The sequence below is a fragment of the Podarcis erhardii genome, assembly GCF_964252035.2.
Source record: "Podarcis erhardii genome assembly, chromosome: 4".
NCBI lineage: Eukaryota > Metazoa > Chordata > Lepidosauria > Squamata > Lacertidae > Podarcis > Podarcis erhardii.
In genome coordinates this window covers 5501353-5514281 of record NC_138508.1, presented here as the reverse complement: position 1 = coordinate 5514281, position 12929 = coordinate 5501353, and the positions used below count along the sequence as shown (strand labels likewise).

At 46.7% G+C, this 12929-nt stretch overlaps 1 protein-coding gene across 1 annotated transcript in view; it reads left to right on the top strand.

The window, feature by feature from the left end:
• The window catches only part of LOC309341295 (disintegrin and metalloproteinase domain-containing protein 9-like), a 41388-nt gene that overhangs the window by 24711 nt on the left and 3748 nt on the right, over window positions 1-12929 (top strand). Inside the window, exons 14-20 of the mRNA XM_081860897.1 lie at window positions 1635-1724; window positions 4137-4329; window positions 6130-6235; window positions 8312-8495; window positions 9410-9487; window positions 10759-10870; window positions 12220-12313. Coding sequence (XP_081717023.1) covers window positions 1635-1724; window positions 4137-4329; window positions 6130-6235; window positions 8312-8495; window positions 9410-9487; window positions 10759-10870; window positions 12220-12313 — 857 coding nt within the window. The remainder of the gene's footprint in view (window positions 1-1634; window positions 1725-4136; window positions 4330-6129; window positions 6236-8311; window positions 8496-9409; window positions 9488-10758; window positions 10871-12219; window positions 12314-12929) is intronic.

Genomic DNA, 12929 nt, shown 5'->3' with positions numbered 1-12929 from the left:
CCAATGCAAAAATCCTGAGGATCCATGGGCTTTTACCTCCCCCCTCCCAGGCAGCCTCTGCTAGCATCCCTTATCTCTCTTCCGATCCCACCAATCCGCTGTTTCCTTTCAACACTCCCTTCCCTCTTGTTTGCCTTAGTGTCTTTTCCTTAGATGGAGCAGTTTTTTGCTCCTCCTGTTCTTCTAATTTCTCTCCTTATTGCTTTAGTCTTCCTGTTTCCCCCCTTTGCAAGTTTGCTGTCTTTACCTCCCGCCTCCCAGGCAGCCTCCTTTATCTCTAGCCTCCCTTATCTCTCTCCCCAATCACTCTGTTTCAACACCCACTTCCCTCTTTAAAAAAAAAAGAGCACGATCTGCTTTTTGCTCCAGGGACCACGCATTCGCTCCATAAGACGCACAGACATTTCCCCTTACTTTTTAGGAAGGAAAAAGTGTGTCTTATGGAGTGAAAAATACGGTATGTGGTGGACCTGTAAGAAAATAAAGGAATTTTGGGATGTAATTTATAATGAGCTCAAAAGAATGATTAAGGTATCTTTCATTTTAAAGTTACAGATAGGTAGCCGTGTTGGTCTGCCATGGTCAAAACAAAATAAAAAAATTCCTTCCAGTAGCACCTTAAAGACCAACTGAGTTAGTTCTAGGTATGAGCTTTCGTGTGCATGCACACTTCTTCAGATACACACTGAAGAAGTGTGCATGCACACGAAAGCTCATACCTAGAACTAACTCAGTTGGTCTTTAAGGTGCTACTGGAAGGAATTTTTTTATTTCATTTTAAAAAACCTGGATGCTTTCCTCCTGGAGTACTAGACCCAGATATACCTAAAAACGCGAGAGAAATATTCTTGTATGCCACAGTAGCTGCAAGAGTATGAATCGCTACAAATTGGAAAGGAGAGAAAACGTCGACAAAGCTGGAGTGGCAAAATAAACTGTTGTAATATGCCGAGTTGGCAAAATTGACAGAAAAACAGAGAGTTCACACTGACCAAACATTTATCAGGAAATGGGAACATGTACAAAAAAAATACCTTAAGGATTACTGTAATAACATGACGTCAGTGGCAGCCCTTGAATGACTTCTGTGGTATGATGGATAATGGTAGGAGAATATAATACTGACGAAACTTAACAAAAGAAAACGAAATTAAATAGTGCGCTAGATAGACTAAGAGGCAGGTGCATGATGGGGTGGCGGGAAGTTGTTAGAAGTTCAAGAAGAACATATTGTGATGTGATGTAACTAATATTACCATTTTCCTTTCTTTCTTCTGGATAACCCTTTTGTTTGTTACTTCTTTTTAATCTCAATAAAGTGTGTGTGTGTGTGTATGAATGAAGTTGAGCTTGAGGCTCTGCGATCAGAGGTTTAGTGTAGTGTGGGGGGGGAGACTGGGAGGGGTGCTGTGGCCCCGGGTGCATTTTTTGGAGAGAGCATGACCAGGCACCCCCACAAGAAGCTCCTTCGTTTTGAACCTAGATCTGACATCTCCTTCATGCGCAGCCACAGCTTCCACTCCCAGGTCAGGTCTGGCGGGGGTGGGGGGGCGAAGAGAAGGGGGAGAGGAACAGATCTGGAAGGTGCTTTTGGTCCAAGAAGCTGTTAACTAGCCTACAATCTTTTCTGACAGGAGTGCCAGAAAAATGATTGCTGCCAAGAGGATTGCAGGCGGAAACCAAACGCAGTGTGTACTCATGGACTCTGCTGTGACAACTGCAAGGTAAGATCGCCACAGCAGCTGTCATTAGCCTCTGGTTTGGTGCTTAAAATCCTTACTCTCTGGGTCTGTCAAATCTCCAACAAACGCCTTGGTGACATCCTTGTGCAGATAGTTATCTTATTCATGAGATAATGCACGTGGTCTCTTTCTTTGGGTCGAATTTCTTCTCCATCTCGAGTTGGGGAAGGCCAAACATATGCTACATTATCTGCATTTATGCCTTTCTTATTTAGCGCCCCCCAATACTTACCCATCCTCATTTTATTTTATGATTACATCCAACGCAGCACCATTTTACAAACAAAATGCGCTCATCGTAGGCAATACAATTTTTAAGAGCCTTGTTTTTCAACAAGTCCAACACTGCCAGCCAGGAAGGAACTTGCTGAGCTAGAGAACCCAGGTTTGCATAGATCTGTTTGCATATCCCACACTGATGCACTTTCTCTTCTTTGCATGATTATTTGTATTTACAGTGGTGCCCCACAAGACAAACGCCTCGCAAGACGGAAAACCCGCTAGACGAAAGGGTTTTCCGTTTTGGAGGTGCTTCGCAAAACGAATTTCCCTATGGGCTTGCTTCGCAAGACAAAATGTCTTGTGAGTTCCTGCAGGGTTTTTTCCCTTTTTCCCCCCTTTTCCTAAGCCGCTAAACCGCTTATCAGCTGATCCGCTGATAAGCCGCTTATCAGCGGATCCGCTAAAAGCCGCTAAACCGCTAATAGCGCTAATCCGCTAAGCTGTCAATGGGCTTGCTTCGCAAGACGAAAAAACCGCTATACGAAGAGCCTCATGGAACGGATTAATTTCGTCTTGCGGGGCACCACTGTATTTGCAAAGTTGGGCTCTGGCGGATTGAGAGGACTAGACCATTAGTGGGTCCAACGGCCAAGAAGGCAGTTTCTGCACGAGATGAAGAGGGAAGACGGGGGCAGATGGGGCTCGTCCGCCTGGGAAGGGAGGCTAAGAAAGAAAACTCTCATCCTAAACCTCCGCTGCCTTGTGGGACATCGTCAGGAGAAGAAAAGCCTAAGGAACAAACGCTACACAAATCCAGAATGATACGATACAATAATCTTTATTGTCATTGTCCCATACAGAACAATGAAATTGAAAAAATGTACATCAGACATTCAAAAACCAACAAGCCTGCTATTCCAGCTATCCCATCCTGGTTAGCCCCCTAAAAACTCTGATACCCCATAATTAAATACAATATATTCCCATAGAGACTACCTTAACACTGTGTTTAAAACCAAAATTGCATTTGGGTAGAAACTGTTTCTCAGGCGGCTAGTCCTAGTCTTTATAACCCTGGACCTTCTTCCAGAAGGCAGAAGCTGGAAGAGATCATTTCCGGGGTGCGCACTATCCTGCGCTATCTCTGCAGCTTCCTTGTGACACCTGGAAGCATAGATTTGATCCAAGGTGGGAAGAGTGCACCCAATTCTTCTCTCCGCAGTCTTTACAACCCTGGACAGCGTTGTTTTTCCCCTGGCCATGCAGCTCCCAAACCACACACACAGACCATAAGTTAATACACTCTCCACAGTACAGTGGTAAAATGCCATCAACAGGTCCTTTGAGAGTCCCTAAGACGGCTGGCTGGCACCTTGTACGCCTCCTTCCAGCAACTCCTGCACCAGGCTGGTGCCCAACATCTTGCTGTGCTTTCCTTTGGACCCCATCAGCGAGGCCAACAGGGGGGTCTTGTCGTCTGGGCAGCCCAGGACCTCCAGACACACAGCCCAGGCAGCAAAAACAAAGTGGGAGGCCGCAGCTACAAGTTACTGGCCTCTGCGGCCGCAGCAGACGCTGTGATTCCCCAGCAGTTTGGCTTCCCCTCCAGAGGCACACTCCATTGTCTCTCAAGGCAGACAGATGCCAGGAACATTTTATTCCACATCTTGTCTGTTATGTGCCTATTTCCATGTGGTGTTACAAAGCCAGAGCCTCTTGTATGTAGGCAGTCAATAATTTGAACAGTACAGTGGTGCCCCGCAAGACGAATGCCTCGCAAGACGGAAAACTCGCTAGACGAAAGAGTTTTCCGTTTTGGAGGTGCTTCGCAAAACGAATTTCCTATGGGCTTGCTTCGCAAGACGAAAATGTCTTGCGAGTTCCTACGGGGGTTTTATCCTTCCCCCCCTTTTTCTAAACCGCTAAGCCGCTTATCCGCTAAGCCGATAAACCGCTAAAAGCCGCTAAAAGCCGCTAAACCGCTAATAGCGCTAATCCGCTAATCCGTCAATGGGCTTGCTTCGCAAGACGAAAAAACCGCTAGACAAAGAGAATCGCGGAACAGATTCTTTTCGTCTTGCGAGGCACCACTGTAATAGTAACAATAATAAATGTTTCTGCATCCTCTGAGAAAGCAGCCACAGTGTGGGGTTTGGTTCTTCTTTCCAACAGATTGTCACCGAAGGGAAAGAATGCAGGGAAGCGGCTTCTGAATGTGATTTCCCTGAATACTGCAATGGGGTTTCCTCCAAATGCCCCCCGGATGTGTACAAGCAAAACGGGATGCCGTGCGGCACCAATGACATTTGCTATTCGGGGAAATGCTTCAATGCTCACCAGCAGTGTGAAGAGATCTTCGGCAAAGGCAAGGCTGGCATGATTTAATACAAAATAGCTAGCAGCTTTGTGTTGTCCTGTACAAAGTGTCCCTAAATGTGCCTCTGAATAGGGGAGGGCAGATCTGAACTTTTCGGTTTCTCAGTTTTCCAATCTTCGGGTCTCCACATTTCCACTTCAGCTTGTGAATAATAATAATAATTGTTATTGTTATTATTATTTCCAGATCCTCACGAAACTTAATCAGCATTTCAGAGCTACTTTCTCCTAATATACATTTTTGCAAAGTAATTTCCCTTAGCATAATGCAATTTTGCATATTTTGGCTAATTTTTATGCACACTTTGCCAGAGCACATCCATTTTCTCCTCCTTGATGGGAAAAGTGCATTGCAACCTCCAGAGAGGTGTGAGTTTTGATGGATGGTTGTGTTTCAGTTTGCCCCTCATTTCAGAAAGTGTGATTTGGGCTGGTTCACATTTAAGGGCGAACTGGACTTTAAGGAACTTCTACCCCATCTCCACCTCTGTGATCAGGAATTTGTGAGCCTTCTCCTAGGAGGGACAAATGCTGTATCAATGAGGTTCCCTCTGGCAACCTCACACTGAATTTCTCGCTCGCGATTCTTTCCCTCTCATGCACAAATCAACAAATACTGAAACTGCCTGGGACCAGCCTTCCTGCGTTCCAGCTCCTTCAGCCGCTGGCTGAGCTGCTGCAATGACACAGATTGGGCACAAATTATTCTAGCTGCATGAAGGAAACCGCCACAGTAGAACTTTCAGCTAACTTGGCTATGCTTTTGGAAGGAGCCTTGGGGTTTCTTAAATTGTTATGGATGGGAGAGAGACATTTTACCCAAGTCCTTAGAGGAATCTGGTTGTAACTTACCCAAATCATGCAAGTGGTATAGAACCCATATGCACCTCCTATGCACATGATGACCAATACTCTTCCATGGTAAAAAGGTGGTAAAGGGACCCGTGGTAAAGGGACCCCTGACCATTAGGTCCAGTCGTGGCCGACTCTGGGGTTGTGACACTCATCTTGCTTTACTGGCCGAGGGAGCCGGTGTACAGCTTCCGGGTCATGTGGCCAGCTTGACTAAGCTGCTTCTGGCAAACCAGAGCAGCGCACGGAAATGCCGTTTACCTTCCCGCCGGAGTGGTACCTATTTATTTACTTGCACTGGTGTGCTTTCAAACTGCTAGGTTGGCAGGAGCAGGGACCGAGCAATGGGAGCTCACCCCGTCACGGGGATTCAAACCGCCAGCCTTCTGATCGGCAAGCCCTAGGCTCAGTGGTTTAGACCATAGCACCACCTGTGTTGCCATATTTCAGAAGGTGAACGTTGTTGCTTTTTTCCTGCAAAATCTCAAAAGTTCTTGAGCTATTTTTAATGAAATTCACACACACAAAAAACACCCTACACTTTCCGGCCAGACGCTGTTTGCAAGGTCCAAATACTGGCTATGTCTGGATGTGTGGCAACCCTAGGGTGGAGGCTATTGCCCAAGCAGGGTTGTTTGGGACTTCAATCTGAAGTTCAGGAGGTCAGGCTGCAGTTATGTCCCAAATTTCAGTATCTTAAGTCTGTTGATTTCAGTGGGTCTGCTTTTGGGTATCACTGTTTACCTGCTAGAGATGTGATGCGAAAGAAAAGAGGCCAACCATTTTAAGAGCTAGCCATTTAAATAAATTCAGATTATTTGGATGGGGTGGGGGGATGCCTTCCTTGTCTTATTTGTGAACGTACACACACTTTGCTCCTGACATATGCCCTCTTTCCCCCTCTTTTCTCTGTCTCCTCTTTCTCCCAAATCCGAAGGTGCAAAAAGTGCTCCGCTGAGTTGCTACAAAAAAGTCAACGTGAGAGGAGATCGGATTGGCAACTGCGGCAGGAATAAATTTGGGTACAAGAAATGCAAAGAAGAGTAGGTTCTACCTGGGGGCAGGGGTCCAACCTGCTGGGTCCGATGCAAAGGGAGCGATTGATCAGTAGCGTAGCGTGTGTTGCCAGTGCCCGGGGCGAGACAAGGATTGCGCCCCCTAACCTTCTTGGGGGCGTCATGTGCGAGGCAACAGGTAGACTTCGCTGTGCTCCTGTGGCGGTCGCCTGCCAGTCCCTGCGTTCGCCCTCTCAGCTCGGCAAGCTCCTGGCTGGTTCTCCTTGGTGGGCAGCTGCAGTTGTGGCAGATATGCATATAGCTTTAAGTTTATCAGAGTTTATTTTTTGAAAGATTCTTCTTTAGAAGTTCTTAGGTTTATCTGTTAGCTGCCTGGGTCCCTGTCAGGGGAAAAAGGAGGGCTATAAACAAATATATACCGTATTTTTCGCCCCATAGGACGCACTGGCCCATAGGACGCACCAAGTTTTTTTGGGGGGGGGGAAAGAAAGGAAAAAAAAATATCCCCCCCCCCAAGGCGCTTGTGGGGCTGGCAGCGGGGAGAAGCACTCTTCTCCCTGCCGCCCGCCTTCAGACCAGGTCCGGGGACAGAGGGAAGACGCGCTGCGCCTCCCAGCTGTCCCGGGAGCTTGTGGGGCGGGCAGCGGGGAAAAGCACTCTTCTCCCCGCCGCCCGCCTTCAGACCAGGTCCGGGACAGCGGGAAGACGCGCTGCGCCTCTCCGCTGTCCCCGGAGCTTGCGGGGCTGGCGGTGGTGAGAAGCATGCGTCTCTCCCCGTCAGCCTCCAAACCACATCGGGAGACAGCGGGATGGCAGCGTTCCACCTCCCCGCTGTCCCCCGACCTTGTGGGGCTGGCGCTGGGGCTCTCCAGGCTTCAACGAAAGCCTGCATTCGCCCCATAGGACGCACACACATTTCCCCTTCATTTTTGGAGGGGAAAAAGTGCGTCCTATAGGGCGAAAAATACGGTACATATAAGAACTTTTTTTATTCCCTCTCAGATTTAATACAGTTAGCAAGAAAAAGGCATACTCATACATTTAAGTTATACAGCGTATGAAATAAGGGGTGGGGGAAGTTACTAGGAAGATCGTGCGTGGAAAATATTGGCTCCAAGTGCCCAGTGGTCTTAAATTAAGGCACGACTCCTCTAGGAAACTTCCTAGAGAAATCTAACTGTAGTTGCTTTTTGTTTTTTTGGAATTTCAAGTTTTTACTCAGTTTTAGGACCCAGATTTTTGGCAACAGATATATCCATCTTAAGGGGACTGGATTTTCCCACTTAAACCATGAAGATGGAACCATTCTTAAAATCAGTCATTAACCTTTAAAAACACATCGTCGTCATTGACACTGGAGGCAGGAGGGGTATCTTGTTGGGCCTTGGTAAAAATAGCCAGCCTAAAGCTCCCTTTCCTTAGGATGACTTTGAAAGTTCAGGGTCCCTTTCTCCTGGTCCAGAGCCGCTGCTGTCCCTGAAGAGCTGATAAAAGTTCCCCATGCAGAATATCTAAATTAATGGTTCTTATTCGTCTGAGTAGCACCGAGTTAAAAACAAAAGAGGAATGTAAATGGGTAAAATTGATGGTAATTGCAGGCAGACAGGTTATAGCGAGTAACTGGAAAAATGCAGAAGAGCTAGGGGTGAACCAACGGAGGAAAAAACTGAATAATATTATAATTTTAGAATATCTAACTGTGAAGATGCACAGAATAAAAGGATTTAAGGTCAGTGAGAAAGGGGAGAATTGGTTTGAGAAGATATTGAACTATTTGGGTAGGTTTGAACAATTTGGGGCAATTAAAATGTTAAAAGTTAAATAAACCTTGTGGATGGAGGAGTGTTAAGGTATATAGAATTGTACATATGGTTGATTTAAATATGTTATTATTGATTATGTATACCCAATATATCAGCCACTGTTCACTGTTTGTGTTTTGGTTGTTGGTAAAAAAATAAAAATAAAAAGTTCCCCATGCTTTGTCCTTAGTGAGATTAACAAGCCAGGTTGAATCGGGCCACCAGGCATCCCGGGACGGTTGCTCTGAGTGGAGAAGGAGCTGTATGTACTCTCTCTTTCCCTTCTCACTTTTCGTTGCAGAGATGTCCTTTGCGGAAGAATCCAATGCATCAACATCAATAAAATCCCAAGATTTGCAGCTGAACAATCTGTAGTTCAGACTCCCACGGACAACCTATTGTGTTGGGGCATAGTTTCCCACAAAGGGGACGACATGCATGACGCTGGAGCGATAGCAGATGGATCAGTGTGTGGGGACAACAAGGTGACGTCGGTTACCTCTGAGTAGGGCTGAAGGGGCAAGTCCTGGAGGGTTTAGGGCAGTGGTTCTCACCCTGTGGGTCCCCAGATGTTGTTGGACTACAACTCCCATCATCCCTGAGCTCTGGCCTTGCTAGCTAGGGATGATGGGAGTTGTAGTCCAACAACCCACAGGTTGAGAACTGCTGGTTTAGCGGATGGCCATTTTAGAGGTCACCATGCCTGGAGGCAAGATTGCCTACAGCGCTTCTGCAGATGGTTCTCAGCTGGGCGTGCTGTGGCGTTTAGTCTTTTTACCTGGTTGGGCTGCCAGGAATCCGTGGCTTTCAAAAAATGCTGCACTAATTATTATATATTGTCTTGGTTAAGAGTAGGCTAGACTCAATAAATAAGTATCCACCGAAGGGTTTGCCTTGACTTCACTAGATAATATGTTTAGAGATGGCCAGACTGTAATATTGTGGCTCTGCAAATCAACCTGTCGGCTGGGAGGCTAGCTGATAAGCCCCAGCTGTACCGTCTCCTTCCACCTGCCCAGCAACCCAGACTTCAGAAGCCAGGGCATGCTATTAGCAGAGTGTACTGCGCACACAGAATAGGTGTGAGGCTTGTGAAGTCATACTTTAACTACAGATTTATTAAACATAAATCAGAACAAAGAAACATGTCGTCTCTCCCTCATGTCATCTCAGAGAGAACAGCAAAGCTATACACAAGCGGAAGTTCCCAGCATACTATGCTGGAATGTAAACAGACACACAACAATCTCATGCCTGTTCCTTAAGGTGGAATTGAAAGGTCAACACAACCATCTGCCACAGGATGCATCTGCTCAGCAGTTTTCTGGATTTCTGCAAAAGTAGAAGAAATTGGGCTTTGCTGCTGCCCATTAACACATTTATATATCCTTTTTCCTAGATATGCATAAAAAGAGAATGCGTTGACCTGAAAGTTCTGAATTATGATTGCAATTTCACAAGATGTAACAACCAGGGGGTAAGTATCATAGGAGCACAGAATCGTAGAGTTGGAAGGGACACCGAGGGTCATCTAGTCCAACCCCCTGCAATGCAGGAATGCTGGCCACAGCTGTCCCTGGGTGGGCTCAAACCACCAACCTTCTAATAATAATAATAATAATAACAACAACAACAACAACAACAACAACAACAACAACAACAACAACAACAACAACAACAACAACAACAATAATTTATTATTTATACCCTGCCCATCTGGCTGGGCTTCCCCAGCCACTCTGGGTGGCTTCCAGCATAATATTATAATACAATAATTCATCAAATATTAAAAGCTTTCCTAAACAGGGCTGCCTTCAGATGCCTTCTGAAATTCAAATCATTGATGATTTCCTTGACATCTGGTGGGTGCCACCACTGAGAAGGCCCTCTGCCTGGTTCCCTGTAACCTCACTTCACACTGCGAGGGAACCGCCAGAAGGCTCTCGGAGCTGGACCTCAGTGTCTGGGCTGAATGATGGGGGTGGAGATGCTCCTTCAGGTATACTGGGCCAAGGCCATTTAAGGCTTTCGAGGTCAGCACCAACACTTTGAATTGTGCTCGGAAACGTACTGGGAGCCATTGCAAGTCTCTCAGGACCGGTGTTATGCGGTCTTGGCGGCCGCTCCCAGTCACCCGTCCAGCTGCCGCATTCTGGATTAGTTGTAGTTTCTGGGTCACCTTCAAATGTAGCCTCACATAGAGCGCATTGCAGTAGCCCAAGCGGGAGATAACCAGAGCATGCACCACTCTGGCGAGACAGTCCGCAGGTAGGTAGGGTCTCAGCCTGCGTACCAGATGGAGCTGATAAACAGCTGTCCTGGACACAGAATTGACCTGCGCCTCCATGGGCAGCTGTGAGTTCAAAATGACTCCCAGAATGCACACCTGGTCCTTCAGAGGCACAGTTACCCCATTCAGGACCAGGGAGTCCTCAGTCAACAGCCAGACACTCTGTCCCATTGCACTACCTGAGATAGGATGCTGTGGAAGGTCTGTAGCCAAGTGGCAGAGCAGCTGCTTTGCAAGCAGAAGGTCCTGGGTTCCAATTCTCCAATGACAAGCCCAGGTAGAGCTGGGGAAGAGGCCCCCTGCCTGAAACCCCAGAGACCCCCATCGCTGTGGCAGTACTGAGCTACCCAGCGGTCTGATTCAGGAGAAGGCAGCCTCCTGCGTCGGAGCTGTAGAACATGGAAAAGATCTTGGAAATAAATCCTTTGTTTGCTGCTCAAATGCCTGGTGTATTTCAGTTCTGCAACAGCAACAAGAACTGCCACTGCAGTTATGGATGGGCCCCTCCCTATTGTGCTGGCAAGGGATTTGGAGGAAGCCTGGACAGCGGTCCCGCTCCGGAACTATCGAGTGAGTATCTTCTTCCTGTGGTCATCCCCAGGGACTGGCTGCTGCTCTTACGGCAGAGAAGTTCACACCTGTGCTGTTTCCCTGAACAGTCCAAGGAAATCTCTGGACCGCTGACACATCTTGCATCAGATCCATCCTAGATTCTTAAAGGAGTGGTTCCCAAACTTTCTCCAGAAGTCCTCCCTTTCTGCAAACATTGCTGGATCCATTTGGCATCTCTTTAGCAAGCTGCAGTTCTCAGAATCGAAGGAAACAGATTCCTCTTATATATATTTTTTGTCTAAAATGCCGATTTGCGGTTCCTAAAAAAATGCCCGTAGGTCAGTTGCAGCTTTGCCTATGCACTGGAACAACGCCCCCCTTTTTGCATTCAATTATATAAATTACATTACAGTTGGTGTCCTGCTGGATGCAACATGTTCCATCCATCTTGGGGCTTTTGAAATTCGTTGTCTCCATGAGACGCTCGCAGGTGATACAGTGGGCTCCTCTGCACTTTCGCTTGCCCCCAAGACCCCCCCCCAGCTTATTTTATTTGTTAGGCTTATATACCCCTCTTCAACCAAAGGTATCAGAGCAGTTCACAGAATAAAATACAAGATAAAGCACAAGTGAATTCAGCTTACCGCTGAATCAGAGCAAATGTCAATTGGGTTTTCTCTGGAATGGCATTTGCTGCAACTTAAGTGCTAAAGAGGGCACAGGTGGCGCTGAGGTCTAAACCACTGAGCCTCTTGGGCTTGTCAATCAGAAGGTCAGCGGTTCGAATCCCCGCGACGGAGTGAGCTCCTGTTGCTCTGTCCCAGCTCTTGCCCACCTAGCAGTTCGAAAGCACAAAGTGCAAGTAGATAAATAGGTACTGCTCCAGTGGGAAGGTAAACGCCGTTTCCTTGCGCTGCTCTGGTTCGCCAGAAGCGGCTTAGTCATGCTGGCCACATGACCCGGAAGCTGTACGCCGGCTCCCTCGGCCAGTAAAGCGAGATGAGCACCACAACCCCAGAGTCGTCCACAACTGGACCTAACTGTCAGGGGTCCCTGAAGAAGTGTGTATGCACACGAAAGCTCATACCAAGAACTGACTTAGTTGGTCTTTAAGGTGCTACTGGAAGGAATTTGTTTTGTTTTGACTATGGCAGACCAACACGGCTACCTATCTGTAACAAGTGCTAAAGAGTGGGTTTTCCTGGAAGAAAGTGGAAGGGAAGAGGGATGAGCCCAGAGTTTGGAAGTACAAGAATGAGATCCAGGATTGCTGATGGCTTAAGTGTGTGTGTGTGTGTGTGTGTCCGTGTGTCCCCTTTAGCACTGAAGTGCAGAATACTAATTCCCTCTCTTCCTCTTTCTCTCAGGCACTAGGAGGGTTGTAATGCTGAGCTCTATGCTTGGGATTGGCGTGCTTTTGCTGGCTACTGTTATAATGTTCAGGAACTCTATACAGACCTGGTAAGAAAAGTCTCCTCCATTCTTTCTCCACGGGATAAAAACATGTCTGCGCCGCCAATGTTAGAAACTCAGATATATAAGATAATTGCCAAATGGCGCCTTAAACCTGGGTTATGGTTGCCACAACAAACGTCTAGGTGCCTTTTTTCCAGTGGGGTTTTGTTGTTCTTATTAGTATTATTTTCATTTCTGTACTGCCTTATATTTCAAAGAAGAAGAAAAAAGCATAAAGCATCCAATAAAACAATCCAGGAAAAAAGCAAATTCCATCTTCAAGGAAAATATTTCAGATCCTTCTCTAAGCAACACTTTGCTTTTCCCACATTTACTTGCCTACATAATGTATAGTGCTGCCCCACAGCAGAAGTCCTCTAGGAAGCCAGTGTGGAGTAGTGGTTAGAGTGTGGGGCTAGGATGTGGGAGACCAGGATTCGAATCCCCATTCCATCATGAAGCTCACTGGAGACCTTGGAGTCAGTCACCAGTCTCTTAAAGACCTCACAGGGTTGTTGCAGGGATTAACTGATTAACAGTCAGAATGGCCATTCAACTCTTCTTCTTTTTTTATAATAGATTTTATTAAAGTTTTGAAGGTTACAGAAAGAAAAGTAGAAAA